Source organism: Pteropus medius, unplaced genomic scaffold (assembly GCF_902729225.1).
Source record: "Pteropus medius unplaced genomic scaffold, Ma_sr-lr_union100, whole genome shotgun sequence".
Classification (NCBI taxonomy): Eukaryota; Metazoa; Chordata; class Mammalia; order Chiroptera; family Pteropodidae; genus Pteropus; species Pteropus medius.
The window spans coordinates 21,636,378-21,652,071 of NW_024351730.1; the positions used below are offsets into that span (position 1 = coordinate 21,636,378).

The following is a 15,694-nucleotide window of genomic DNA, read 5'->3' on the forward strand; positions in this document are numbered from 1 at the left end:
AGGTTTTTATTCATTTCTTCCAGCTTGTCCAACTTTTTGACATATAATTGTTCATAGTATTTCCTTTGTATTTCTGTGGTATTGGTTGTCATTTCTCTTTTATTTCTGATTTTATTTATATGAGACCTTTCTCTCTTTTTCTTAATGAGTCAGATAAAAGATTTATTAATTTTCTATATCTTGTCAAAGAACCAGCTCCTGGTTTTATTGATCTTTTGGATTTTTAGACTCTGTTTAATTTATTTTTACTCTAATCTTTATTATATCCTTTCTACTCAACTAACAAGAGGGCACACACAAGGGACACCCCTAGAGTGCTCAGCTTGGGTGATGAGGGAGATCGTAAGACAGTAGACTCATGTCTGCCTCATACTGAGACATCTAAAGTGCCAAGACCTGGCTGGCTGGTTTGTTTTTCTGGTAGTGAAGCAACAGAGAGTTGGTGTCATTGGCCAACTTACACTACTAGAATTTTTCCAGACAAAAGATGCACAAATGTGAACTGTGGACCAAGGGTGATAGACATACCCAAGTGAGGGTTAACTTTGAACGTGTACAGTGGTGTGACGTGTAGGATTCTTGAGGCTGAAGAAAGAGTCAGCAGCAGCTAGAGATGAATTTCCTCACAAGAGAAGTATAGATGAGAGATCCATAGCAATAGTTTTAATGTCTCTGAAATGGCCAGTAAAGTGCCCACAAAAGTGATGTCACCTTCCTGGGTCTGTGGGCTCATTGCCTATCGCACACAGGGAAGCCAAAGTCTGAAACAATAGATTTTTCATAGAGAAAAGGATTTATTTGGGAGGCAGCGAGACAAGGATCTTGGAGACAAGGCTTAGATAGGTCTCCCTAACTTGGATGAGGAAAGAGCTTTTGAGAGAGAGAGAAAGTAAATTTTGTAAAACATTGCTTTAACTTCTGATTGGGTTAGATCAAAGTGCTCGGCCAAGTGCAATTTATTAAGCACACCTCACTTCAGAATACTGTCCATGAGAACTGGGTCTGTGTACAAAGTTTCCTGCTATAGGCAAATTTTGATTCTGACTATCCATCAAGGTCAGTTGAATTCTTTTGTTGGATTTCTGTGCCTACTTAAGCCCCTGGGAGCTGTTTGATCTGGGGTGGTCTGGTGATCATCTGAGTGCTGTGAGGAGGCTTGCCACTATTTCCTATAAGGCACTAAACTATTTGGGCCTGGTTCCAGTAATGGTCAGCTTTAAAACTCTGTTCAGGCCAAGAAACATAAAGAAAGAAAAGTAGGACTTGTCCTGACTCTTTCCACCTTGTCCACCCACAACTCTGGCAAAGATGGGAACTGAAATTGGCAAGATGGGCATAGAGATATCAAAGAGCAAGGGCTAGTCAGTAAAGAGAAAAGCCAAGGGCCATCCTTGGTGGAAATTAAGATTTTGCTTATTATGCTAGACTAGACACATTAATTAGTATACTGTTTCATATTATCAGAAAATGATTTAATTAATAGGAGTTCTTCCAAATATCCAGGGGTAAAGGAGAAATTAGCCTCAAATAATAAAGGGTCAGCAGGAAACAAATATGGTTGCTTTTACATTACATTCCACAAGTCATGCTTGTTGAATGTTGCTCTCACATATAAATAAAATTGTTTCCATCACACGTGCTTTGGAAAATCCAGCATCCACCCTTCTCCTCCACTACAGTATCACCAAGAATTCTCTGGATATGTATGACACATTCTTGTTTCTGTCTTTTATAACTGCTCTTTCTCTCTGACCAATATCAACCCAAACAACAGAACATTTCCCTTGATATTGGAAAAATATATCCCACAATGGCAGTTTTGTTTAATAGACTCTTGCTGACAATTTAGGCTTATAGGCAGAGAGTACTGTTTTGTGTGTAATACAGAAGTTAATTTAAAATTAAATTTTAGACATGATAGATCCTTTGCCCTGTTATTTGAACATTTTTATATGACTTGATGAAGACATTTAATTGAATGTGTAATATTTCTAAAGTCAAATTTACTTCCTCCTCTGGATAGTCAGTTTCAACATGTTTTATATCAGAGGCTTTGACTTATTTTATCTTAGTAATTTACATTGTTTACTCTTCTCTGTACATATGATACAAAGTGAGAACTATTCAAAGTCAAGTATCAGAAGTAAATAATATATATCTTAATTCTTATGTAGTATTTGCAAAAATAATCATGTTCCTTTAAGGTGGTATAAAATGGATTTAAAGACTGAAAAATGCAAGTGATAATGAGGTCATTAAATGCCTTACTCCAGAACTGAGGTCTGATTATCTACTTGTAAAGAACCATTTGGGTTTAACTTCACCTATTTAAAGTCTATGAAACTACTCCAAAAAAATGAATATGGGAGCTCACCTGTATAAATCCACTATGCAGACTGCTATCTTTAGAAAAGCCTGCATGCAAAGCTGACTCTTGGTTAGAGATTAGAAATTAAACCATAAACAGGCTCCCATACTGATATAAAGTTTCTTTAAATGATAGGAGCGGCCAATTATTCCTAATCTAACATAGGTCATGCTGCTCACATACTTTCCATCTGAGAGTCTGAAATTTTGATACGTACTAGGAAGAAGGTGCCCACGTGGCCAATCTCTAATTAGAAACCTTAGGCATTGAGTCTCTAAGCAGTTTCCCTGGTAGACAACACTTCACATATGTTGTCAGACTCATTGCTAGAGGAATAAAGCATGTCCTGTGTAACTCCACTGGGAGATGAGTCTCAGAAGCTTGTGCCTGTTTCCTGCAGATTTTACATCATGTGCCTTTTTATTTGTTGGTTTTGCTTTGTAACCTTTTGCTATCATAAATATTTAGCTTTAAATACACTATATGCTGAGTCCTGTGAGTCCTTCTAGTAAATCACCACACCTGGACTGTTGGGGACCTCTGACACACAGGGTGGATTGAAACGTCTACATTAAGATACATAGATTCTAAATAAAAACATTTATTGAATACATTCTATATGAATAGAATTATGCTCAGTGAAACCAAGACGAGTAGCCTGGACCTATTTTAAGAAATTTACCAAGTGGCGCCTCTGTCTGCACATAGACGTGTATAAAAAGAATATTCAATTGACTGAGTCAAAGCAGAATAAAGGAGACAGAAGATGCTTATTTCAATGGTGTTTTAAAGATGTAGACACCTCATCTTGTTTAAATTATCAGTAAAGCTAGAGACATGTAAGTTAGCCTTAAAGGAACAAGGAAGTTTGGGCAGGTTATGATATCTGGAGGCAGGAGGAAGGGGAGTTTTAGAAGATTTCTCTTCCAAAGTTCCCTGTGAAACTCTGCAAATGGATAGAAAGTATGATAAAGAAGTGAAATACAGAGTATATTGAGAAAATAAAATGAATACTAAGTGTTACTTATGGCACGAAGTGGAATTTTCAAGTGCTCTTGGTTAAAATCCTAATAATTCAAATGTCTTATTTATAGCTCACTTTCATGCAAAACATGGATTATTAAAGAAGGCCCATCAAAATTGTATAAAATTTTAAAACTATCTCTCTTAAACTCAAGAACGGAATTTATGTTCTACTTGTTTCTAATTATGCTCTTTCTTTTCGGCCTCTCCTTTGTTCAGGTCCATCATGAATGAGAAACAGGACTCAAACTTTTCAGAAAACTGGCATCATATTTGGACTGTCAATGACACAAAGCATTATCTGTACACAGACATCAACATTACCTATGTGACCTACTATCTTCACTGGGCTCAAGTGGCAGCGATCTTCATTATTTCCTATTTTCTGATCTTTTTCCTGTGCATGGTGGGAAATACAGTGGTTTGCTTTATTGTAATGAGGAACAAACATATGCACACAGTCACTAATCTCTTCATCTTGAACCTGGTGATCAATGATTTACTAGTTGGCATATTCTGCATGCCTCTCACACTGCTGGACAACATTATAGCAGGTATGTTGACTGTGTAGTGCAGATGTTGATTTGTGTGTGGTGCAAAGATGATATGAGAAAATGTCACCTCTCCCTGCAGCCATGGCACAGTCATCCATTCATTCACAAATATTTATGGAGTTCTAAGAACTGCTCCAGGTACCTGCCCTCCTAGAGTCTGGAATCTAAAGGAGGAGAAAGAAAATAAACTAATATATAAGTAGTTAGAGAATAATAAGAATTATGGCGAAAAATACAGCCAGTGGCAGAGATGAGAAATGAAAGCTGTTATTTTTTTTATAGTATTCACAGAAGGTCATCAGTGAATGAGGTCTAGTATATATTACCAAAGACTTTGAATTTGCTTAATACAGCTCAGGGAACATATAATATCGTAGAAATATTATTGAGAATATTATGGACTGTAAAGTTCAGGAACTGGTAAGTCTGGTTTCAACTCAGGCAGTATCTTCAATCTAATATAAATAGATGATTTCGCCCTCTTGTGGTTAGTTGGGGGAGATTTCCAGCAGTTTTTGATGGAAGGTGTAGCAGCAGTCCCAATGATTTATCAAAAAGTGGTAGTTCATCAGTGGTAACTTACAACGTAAATAATGACTCGGTACTACCAGAGAGTGCTTGTGGGCCTATATTACTACTGCTTTTGCATTACATTATATATTCTGGAAGTACAAGAACGGTATATGTCCATCTCCTAGTAAAGTTTTGGTACATTGTACCTGTTTAACAAATATTTGTTGTATTAATTAATGAACAGTACTTAAGATATTCGTATTTCATGTCTATAAGAAAAAATGAAACAATAGCAACATCTCAAAAATGTTTAGAGCAGCGTGAGCCATATCATAGTTCTTATCCTTTCATAGCATTCAACATCACTATACTGAAGAATAAGAGGTTTCTCTATAGAATTTACCAGTTTCCTTCCTTCTCTGGTGTGAGAACCAGAGAGAATTCAGAATGCCTGTTCTATCACTATATACTTCATAGATTCAGTGTCTTAGTGATGTTTATCATTAAAAAATGATAAGAAAGTACAATTTTAAGATACTATGTTAGCCAAAGAGTGAAAGAATTAATAAAAATTATTGTTCTTGTTCTCAAGAAACCTATTTCACCAATAAGAAATGCTCTCAATGTTTCCCTATAAACATTTATAATTAAATTATCATGAAAAACATTTTCACATACATTACTCTTCCTTACTTCTGATTCCCATTCCCAGGAGGAAGCCACATGCAGCTTTTTTGCATTTATTTTTGGTAATTACTATCATATTTCTAAATAACATGTTTTCATCATATTATTATCAAATTGTATAAGATATAATTTAGTTTTCATAATCTTCTTCTACCACATGAGGCAGTTTTCCTCACCAAACTCCACTGAAAGGACAACACTAGGACAAAAGAACATAAATCTATAAAAACTGAGTGTCAGATGCTACTGAATGTGAAGTTGGGAAAACAACATTGGCTGAAATTCAGTGTAAATGATGTCACATGGATTTATGCATAGCCACAAATATACATTCACACTCCTTACCTCCTCTCATTCTCTCAAAATAATTATATCATAGTTTTTGGTTAAATCAATATTCAGAGTTTGCATCCCTGTTATTATATGTATCTTACTCCTGTTGAACAAAGTAGAGTGCAATGACAGCAAATTTTCTCTTATAAAATGTTTTTTGTTTGTTTTTCTGGATTTAATGACATTATATTTTGATTTGCTTAGATTTGTGTGTGTATCTATCAGTAATGTATCTTCAGATTCTCTTCCAGGAGTGTTAATTTCTCATCAATACCTTCAAACATAGCAAGTAATCTGTAAATTGCAACTTTTTCCTGAAGTTGCCCTCCAGGTGCTCTCGGTCATCTTGTTTCTATCCAGACATGGAGCTCATCTACTGCTCTGGGATGGCCCTTCACTGAGACCCAAATAATCTCGCCTCTCTCAATCACGTTTTCTAAATGCCATTTCTTTTTTTCTTGGTTTATTTCTCTGTTAGCTGCCAGAGAAAGGGTACATTAAGATAAAATGTTTGAGATCTTGTAGGTCTGCAAATACCTTTACCCTGTCCTCACACTTGATTAGTTAGCTGTGTAAAGTATTCTAGGCTGGACTTCTTTCCCCCTAAAAATATTTAAAGAGATCACTCTGCTGTTACTCCTTAGAAACTTGAAAAATCTAATGCCATTTGACTTTGCTTCATTTATTCATGATTTGTATTTTGATTCCCTCCCACCCCCGCACCCCCCCGAAAGATCTTAGGGCTTTTCTCTATCCTTAGTGTCCTGAATTTCAGACAATTATGAAATAAGTTGGTTTTTTTTTTTATTGTGCTGTACACAAAGTAGATTTTTTTTTCTAATCAAAAAAATAAATAAATGCCTTCTGATCCTGGGGAATTTTCTTATAGAGTTCTTTTCCATTTTCCTTTCTTTAACTCAGTTAGATATTAGAGATTCTGAATTGCTACTTTTTAAAATCTTTTCTCTTTTATTTTTCTGCTCCTTATTGTTCTATTTTAGAGGTTTTCTTAACTTTTTCTTCCAGACTCTATGTTGCGTTCCTCATTTCTGTTATTATATTTTAAGTTCTTTGAGCTATTTTATTTTCTCCCTGTTTCTTACACTCTCATGCACATATTTCATGAATAAACTGGTTATATCTCTGAGTTTATTGGTATTAATTTTGGTTTGCTTTTCATTTTTCATTTACATCATTCATACTGGTTTTCTCCTAAATTTCTTTTTTCTTATTTGTTTTAAACTCTTCCTTTTTTCTTTGAGGTTTCCCTAATATCAACTGCTACTTAGCTGTTTGTGTTTCAAAAAGAGGCACTGTGTGGTTGCCTTGAACCTCTGCATGCCTGGGGATGAGGTTAGGACCACTCCTGGCTTCATTAGTCTGGGTTATTTACTGGGAAATCCATAACTGTTAAAAATCTGCATCTCACTGTTCTTGAGAGGATCACCTTCCCCAGATGGAAATTTTCTGATCTACTGCCATAGGGATATAAGGCTGGCTGTTGCATTCCAGATTAAGTGGGCCAGCGATATTGCGTACAGAGCGTGTACTTTCACTTAATGCTTCTGCATTGTGATGCTCATTCTACTTGAATTTGGTGACTCAGAGTCAAGAGCCACTGTGCTCCAACTCCTTAGAGAGTACCTTCCATTCTTATGATCACCTGGGGAAAAGCTAATGGCATCTGATAGCATTTATACATAATTCAGCGAATTATGTTGTTTTTCCAACTTTCCATTCATTAGTATCTGGCACCTCAGTTTCTATGGATTTATGTTCCCTTTGCCCTAGTGCTGTGCTGTCATTTCAAATGGAGTTTGGTGAGGGACATGAGATAAATCGTATGATTCTTCTTCCAATTTCAACCAATGACTATATACATTCTTTTTTTTAAATTTATTTTTTTATTTTTTATTTTTATTTTATTTTTTTGCATTTTTGTTGAAATAATACTAAAACTAATTTTAGGACTGAGAAGACATGCTCTCTTGGTTTACTCAGTAGATTCACTCAAACACCTATTTCAGAAAGGTCTGGATCGATAATATGTTTTTTTTTTTTTTTTAAATATACTTGGATTATTTAGATTGCTGGGAATATTTTAAGTTAGGTAAGAATATTTTTTAAATAAATTGCAGAGTATTGTTTAAGAGATAAATTTTAAAAATCAGAAATATACAGCATTCATCTTTTAGGAAACTAGAATATTTGCCAGTGGAAGATTGTTACTTTCCTATAATAGCAGATAAGTATTTAGTATATTAAACTGTTATAATAATCTTAGTAATTTCTCTCATAAACATTCTAGTAACTGAGGTTCAGTTAAGAAGTAATTCATATAGACTACTTTTGTTCATGCAAAGTGCTCTTTATTTTCAAAGTGTCTTAGCTCAGGCTATTATAACAAAATATCATAGACTGAGGGCCTTAAACAGCATTTATGTTCTCATCATTCTGGAGACTGGAAGTTTGAGAATAGGGTGCCAGCATGGTCAAGTTCTTGGGGAGGGTTCTTTTCCTGGTATGTATGTAGCCAGCTTCTTACAGTGTGTTCACATGGCCTTTTCTCAGTGCATGCATGGGAGAGAGATCTTTCTCTCTTCCTCTTTTATAAATCTCATTGTGTGAGCAACACCCTCATGACCTCATCTAAATTATTTCTTGGAGGGTGCATCTCCTAATACCATCATGTTGGGAATTAAAGCTTCAACATGTGATTAGAATTCTAATTTTTTTCCAATTTTATTCATTTAAAGGGCATTATTGTATAAGGTTCATTGAACTGTGGAACAACACTGCTAGGGTTCAAATTCTTAATATGATGTTAACTGGCTGTGTGTCAAGGCATGTGATATGTATTTGTTACCTAGTCTGTATCCTGAGTAGAATAATAAAGCCTTCAAAAGCCTATTGAAATTAGAGATGTTAATAGATGCAAAGCACTTATTACAGTGCCTAGAAATTTGTAACCACCATGTGATTCTGATATTATTACTAGTATACTGAAAAAAGATCTCTGGAGATATTAATAAAAATAATTGAGAAACATTGATTATTCCCCGGATATCATTTAGGAAAGTTGTATCAGTCTTGATTTCATGCCTTTCTGTTTATATTTTCAGTAAAATTTAAAAAAATCTTTTCAAAGACTTACTGTTCCATTTCTTTATCAGGATGGCCATTTGGAAGCATGATGTGCAAAATCAGTGGATTCGTCCTGGGAATATCAGTTGCAGCTTCAGTCTTTACTTTGGTTGCAATAGCAGTGGATAGGTAAGTCAGCACCAAAATCTGAATCCAGAAAAATGGGCATGTCTGCAACTAATCCACCTAACCAGAGAAAACTGTATAATCTACTAAATTGTGGGTATATATGCCAAAATTATTGTATCCATAATATCTACTTTCACAGCAAGGTGTGCGCATGTGCACGCGGACACACATACACTAAAGTTTCCATAAATAAAAAAGAAAACTACTAAATGTCCATATTTTAAAATTAAATAATCAGGAATGATACGTGTCTTCATTCAATCTGCTATACCAGGATACTATAGATAGCATGGGTTAAACAGCAGACATTTATTTCTCACTGTTCTAAGGCTGGGAATTCTAAGGATGCCAGTAGATTCAGTGTCTGGTGAGAGACCTCTTCTTGGTTTGCAGTGGGGGTGTGGGGGATGGGCAAGAGAGCCTCTTCTTCTTGTATCCTCACATGGTAGAGAGCTCTAGCCTCTTCTCTCTTTTTAGAAGTGCACTGATCCCATCATGAGGACTCCACCTACATGTCCCTATCAAAACCTAATTACCCCCAAATGTCCCGCTTCCATATACCATCCCAGTGGAGTTTAGGGTTTCAACATATAGATTTTTTTTTTGCGGGGGCGGGGATACAAATATGCAGTCCACAACAGTATAATTTTATTATTTTCACACTAGAATCTTGAATTTTCTAATAGTAGAAGTGTCAATGTGCTGAACTATATCTGAAATTTTATATATATATGGAGAGAGAGATTAAAAATATGAAATGTAATAGAATTGTTGACATCAAAAAAACTTGGTAGATTCTATTTTTAATATTAATCTATTTGCATCATTATTTATAATGTTTTAATCTATTTCCAAGAACTTATCATATAGATCTAGTTTATTTGGTTTACAGGTAAAAAATAGAATTTAAACATATGCTAATCATTATATGCTAAAGATATATTTTTCCATTAAATTTACAAATTTATTATATCCTGTTACTATTATTAAATTGTTTTTATATATTAATTTGTTTATAATAATACTTATACTAACTTTAGTAAGTAGAACTATACTTTTTTTGATGTGAATGTTTAAAATAAATTTTATCCTCATATAATTATACATGTCATCTTTACAGTGAATAAAACCTATAAAATCCTTTTTTATTTTCTACTTGAATCTTGAGCTTTTCAGGTTTACTTCCATATTACATTTAGTATTAAATGTCCCTAAATTCCTTTTTTTATTATTTCTAGTATGCCTCCCAAACAGAGATTTAGAAATCAACATTGCTCTTCATTTTAAAAAGTAAATGAGGTTATAATAATAAATAAATTGTATTATATTTATTTGTTGAATAAATGGTTAAAATTAGTGAGCTAGGTTGAAATATATCAAAATGCATAAATCTCAAAAGCATACAATCCCAAAAAAGAAGTTACATAATGATAAATATAATATAGTGCCATTATATAAAATTTAAAATATTATAGATATAGACCAGTACCATAAAAGCATTAAAAAATGTGACAGGAGGGATATACATCAACTTCAGGATTGCTGTGAAAAGAGGAAAATGACTGGGATTAAATAGATCTACCAAAAAAATTTTAACTGTATCTATAATATTTTACGTTTTCAAAAAACTAATGAAAATATGGACCACGCGGTGACTGATGGTTTAATTCACACTATTACTGCCCGTCATCCCACCCATACATCACTTGTCTATAATTTCAGTCATCTATTGTTAAATAACAAGTCACATTCCAAAACAAACCACTTAGTACCTTAAAATGGCAACGGTATTTATTATGCTCCTGAATTTGTGATGTGGGCAGATTCAGCAATATAGCTTATCTCTACTCCACTCGACATCAGGTAGGGGGAAGGGTGCTCCAGGGTCGGGGCTGAAGGCTCTCTCAGTCTCTTGGTGTTTAGGCTGGGAAGACTTGAACAATTAGGAGATAGGGGCTTCTTAGGTACTATATCTCCACATGGGCTCTACGGCATGGTAGCTTCAAGGTGGCTGGACTTCTTACATGTCAGTCCAAGGCTCTGAATGTCTGTGTCCTAAGAGAGAACACTATTGAAAGTCATGCAGTATCATTTCTACATTCAATTTATTAGAAGCAAGTCATTAAGGCCAGTTCATATTCAAGTGTAAGGCACTAGAATTTGGAAGGACTGTCAAAGAATTTGGACATATTTTAAAGCCACCACACCTTCATCTCTGTCTAAACTACTTGTACTTGAGTGCTTTTCTGAGAGTCAGCTCTTAGAAGAAGCCAAACTCCAAACAAACTTCCAAACCTATTTCTCCAGACTAAGTCTTTCTCTTGAATTTCACAATTATGTTCAAAACACTTGCTAGATGACTTCATCTGTACATCCAATAACAAGCACCTCAAATTAAATATGCCCTGAGTTGAATCTATCTTCACTACCAGTCCCATATAAAAATCGGAATAAAAAAATCAGCTCCTTTTCTCATGTTCCCCAGTTAGTGAATGTCAGGATCACTTACCCAATTCAAGTGAAAATGTTGAGATTTATTCTCGAAACCATCTCTCTTTCACTTCTATCTTATCGCTCTGGATGCTAACTGGTCCCAAACCAGCCTTCATCCTTTGGTACTTGAGCTAGAATACTGAGATTTTTTTTTTTTCCTAACTGGCTGTAATGATTAATGTTATGTGTGAACTTGACTAAGTCACAGGATGTCCAGATATTTGGTCAAACTTTATGGTTGAGTATTTGTGAGGGTGTTTTTATGGTTTGCTTTGGTCAGACTTTATAGTTCGGTATTTGTGAGGGTGTTTTTGATGAGACTGAACCAAAAGAATCAAGTAAGCAAACTGAGTAAAGAAGAGTGTCTTCCCTAAAATAGGTGGCCCTTATTCAATCAGTTGAAGGCCTGAGTAGAACAAAAAAGCTGCAAGTAAGAGAAAACTCCTGCCTGATTTTTGACTTGGGATATCAGTCTTTTTATGCCTTTGGACTTGAACTGAAACATCAGTTTTTCTTGGGTCTCGAGCATGCAGCTTTCGGACGAGAGCTTATATCATTGGCTCTGCCGGTTCTCAGGCCTTCAGACTTGAACAGGAACTACACCAATGGTTCTCCTGAGTCTCCATTTTTAGTCTCCATTTTGCCAACTGCAGATCTTGAGACTTCTCGACCTCCATAATAGCACGAGTTAATTTCTTATAATAAATGTCTTTTAATATATTTATATACATTGTTGATTCTGTTTCCCTGGAGAATCCTGACTAATGCACTGGCCAACTCCAAACTCTAGCATAATTTTAGCATAATTACATAATATTTCCATTGACTATTTCCTGGCAGGGAGCATTTTCTATCTTGTTCATCTTCGCCTTTCTGAATATACATATGTATATTTGTTGATTGATTAAATTATAAAAATTTGAGTCCTTAATAGTCAGTTTACAAAAAGAGCAAAATACCTAGAATTGTGCTGATGAAGTTACCCATAATTTAAGGGCAAATAAATGGGAGGATTCACTGATCAGAAGACTATATGAAAACTTGGAAATTAAGACAGAAGACCTTATATATGCAATTAAGTAGTTTCAAAGAAGGCCAACAGAACAGAGTTCAAGCTAACTAGTCATTATATGAAGATATGTCAGATAAATTAATTTGAAGTTGCTGCTGGACCACTTAGAAGCTCTAAGTTTTCTTACCTGCAGATCTGGAAAGTAATAATTTTTAAAACATTTCAGTTTTATACAGTAATCATAAAAATCAAGAAAGATTAAATAGATGACAGTATTTGAAAAATATAAAATGTTATACAGTTACATAATGGTGTGATTATCTTATAATTAGCATAGTAAATATCAGTAATAATAACATCAAGAATCACAATAACAAGATGGAAGTGAAATGAATCAGACTTACTCTATATACTAATGTTGAATTTCCAGAGGACACAGACCAGTGAGAACACACATTATCAGAATTCATAATGGAAACTCTTAGACTCTTAGCTCTGAAAGAAACCATCAAAACACTTAGTGTCTTAAAACAATAATGCTTTAATATTTCTCATGATTCTATGGATGGTTGAGTGCCTCTGAGTGTTTCTCCTGCTCACTTATTGTAGCTGACATCACTCGTGCTGCATGCAGCACTACCCTGGGAGCTAAACAGGGCTGGAGCATCCTAGATGGCCAGCCTCTCATCCTCAAGGTCTTTCTCCACATGGCCTCTCATCGAATTCAAGCTTCTTTACGACCTGGTAGCTGGTTTTCAAGAGGAAGCATACTGAAAAGACAAGCTCCAATGTGCAAGTGCATAAAAAGTTCTCTTTGTCATGTTTGCTAATGTCCCATTGGCCAGGGCAAGTTACGTAGCCAAGCACATGATAATATGGGAGAGGACCACAGAAAGGCATGAAGAAGAGCTTAAGAATATGGGCTCTGAAGCCAAACTACTCATGTAAAAAAACATAATTAGGGGCAAGATTTTTATCTTTTCTAAGTTTTTTTTTTCTTTCTGTTTTTAAATGGTGAAGCTTAAAGAGATAATCCATGCAAACCAGTGGAATGGAGCCTAGAACAGAGTATTAAATGTTTGGTTTCAACATATACTAGTTACTATTATTACTTTTATTAATAATAGTGTCTGGTGTACTCTACTTATTCATATTTTGAATGAAAAGTTATATCGGTGATGGAAAGTGGGAGTGCATGCCTTTCTCCTACTAATGGTAGCTTTCTATGTTTCTGAGAGGCATGTGGAAATTACTTGAATTTAATTCACAATTCAGGAGTTTTGAGGCAGTGCCTCACTGATATATTTGCCTTTAATTGTAGGATTCGGTGTGTCGTCTACCCTTTTAAACCAAAGCTCACTATCAAGACAGCATTTGTCATTATTATAATAATCTGGGTCCTGGCCATTGCCATTATATCTCCATCAGCAATCATGTTACATGTACAAGAAGAAAAATATTACCGAGTGAGACTCAACTCCCAGAATAAAACCGTTGCAGTCTACTGATGCCGGGAAGAATGGCCAAGTAAGGAAATGAGAAAGATTTATACTACAGTGTTGTTTGCCAATATCTATCTGGCTCCCTTGTCCCTCATTGTCATCATGTATGGAAGGATTGGAGTTTCACTCTTCAAAATGACAGTGCCTCACATGGGCAAACAGAACCAGAAGCAGCGGCAAGTGGTATCTAAGAAGAAGCAGAAGGTCATTAAGATGCTCCTGATCGTGGCCCTGCTTTTTATTCTCTCCTGGCTGCCCCTCTGGACTCTGATGATGCTTTCAGACTATGCCGACCTGTCTCCAAATGAACTGCAGGTCATCAACATCTACGTCTATCCTTTTGCACACTGGTTGGCCTTTTGCAATAGCAGCATCAACCCCATCATTTATGGTTTCTTCCATGTGAATATTCACCGTGGTTTTGAAGATGCTTTTCACCTCCAGCTCTGCCAAAAAAGAGCAAAGCCCAAGGAAGCCTACACCCTAAGAGCTAAAAACAATGTGGTCATAAATACATCTCATCAGTTAGCCTTGGAATCTACAATTCAAACTCCACATGAGGAAATCTGCTTTAGAAAAAAGTGCTGAAAACCCCAAACAGGAATTTATGATTGAAGAATTAGGAGGAGCTACCAATAACAATGAGATTAAAGAAGAGCTTGTGTGATGATTTTAACTATGTGTCATATATTGAAATACTGTTGCTTTCTATGACTTTGTATTTCAGTTCTTTTAAGGATGTTCCATAGGGGAAAAACGTATGGAAAGCCCTCTCTGGAAAAAAAATAAATAAACAAAATAATCATGTTCATAACCAATTTTATGTTATTAAAAATATGTACAGTAGCTAATATACAAGTTTACCTGGATAAATCTATATTCTAGTAACAGATTTCAAAGCCTGACCTTCTCCAACTTACCCATTTGTGTATAGTCAAGCATGTGTATTATGTCTATGGATACACACAGTCCTCATATGGTGATAAATGGGCAGGTCTCTGCATGAGAGTACATTTTATCAACTCTCCTTTGCTCTTGGAAATCTGAAATTTTAGAAATTGGAAATTTTAGACTTAATTATATGTTCGTGCTTTTGAAATGTACTTAGCTTTCTTAGAACTAAGAACTATAATAGCAAATAAAAGGATATTGTATGTCTTCATATTTAAATGCTGATTTTTTTTTCTTTTAAAGAGTATAGTTAAAATTGGTAAAATCATAACATTGTTCCATAGGAACTGGCTATTTAATATTTTCATAAATGAAGTTTATGTCCTAGCTGAGCCCATGTTTCTTACAGAAGTAGTTTAGGACCCCAATATAAACCCCTTGTTAATATAATCTCTGACATAAAAAGGTAATCTTTTAATAATGCAGCAGTTGGCAGAAGAATGGCAGCTCTCTTTTGAAGTGCTTAGTCTGAGATGTTCAATCATCATAAAACTCCCATAAAATTCGTACAGAGCAAGAACAATTATTCCAAATTTCCTACTGAGCACAGCATTTAAATCTAACACTGCTACTCGGTTAGTAAATTCACACTACTGTTATAAAGAGAATTGCAACCCCCAGGATTCTGCTGTTTTACAATTACATAATGATAATAGTTGTAAATGCTAGCTTGTGTTCTAGGGTGAGATAAGTCCCTAGAAAATTAGGAAAGGTTGGCAAATACAAATAAATTTTTGGGCTTGGAACAATTGTGTTTTTCCAATTATTTATGTAGTTCAAGCTAAAAGTTTTTCAGCATTATAGACCTTTGAGAAAATAACTGAATTGAACTATGTGATATTCGAATATGCAAGTGTTATTTCCTGCCACCAGGTGGACAAATTTTTGAAGTTTTTAGGTATAGAATTTGATTTTATATTCCTCTGCCCTGATTTACTGAAATACTATTTATAATTGATATACTTAAATTTTGAAGACTATTTTG

General features: G+C 34.9%; 1 protein-coding gene across 1 annotated transcript; it reads left to right on the forward strand.

Annotated features, from left to right (window-relative positions):
- The first annotated feature begins 3,577 nt into the window (after positions 1–3,577).
- NPFFR2 (neuropeptide FF receptor 2) lies at positions 3,578–15,455 on the forward strand. Its single transcript, XM_039845413.1, is given in 4 exon segments — positions 3,578–3,945; positions 8,652–8,751; positions 13,578–14,334; positions 14,336–15,455. Coding segments are annotated over 4 exon segments (1,275 nt in total). The 5' UTR covers positions 3,578–3,617; the 3' UTR covers positions 14,426–15,455.
- Positions 15,456–15,694: the final 239 nt, after the last annotated feature.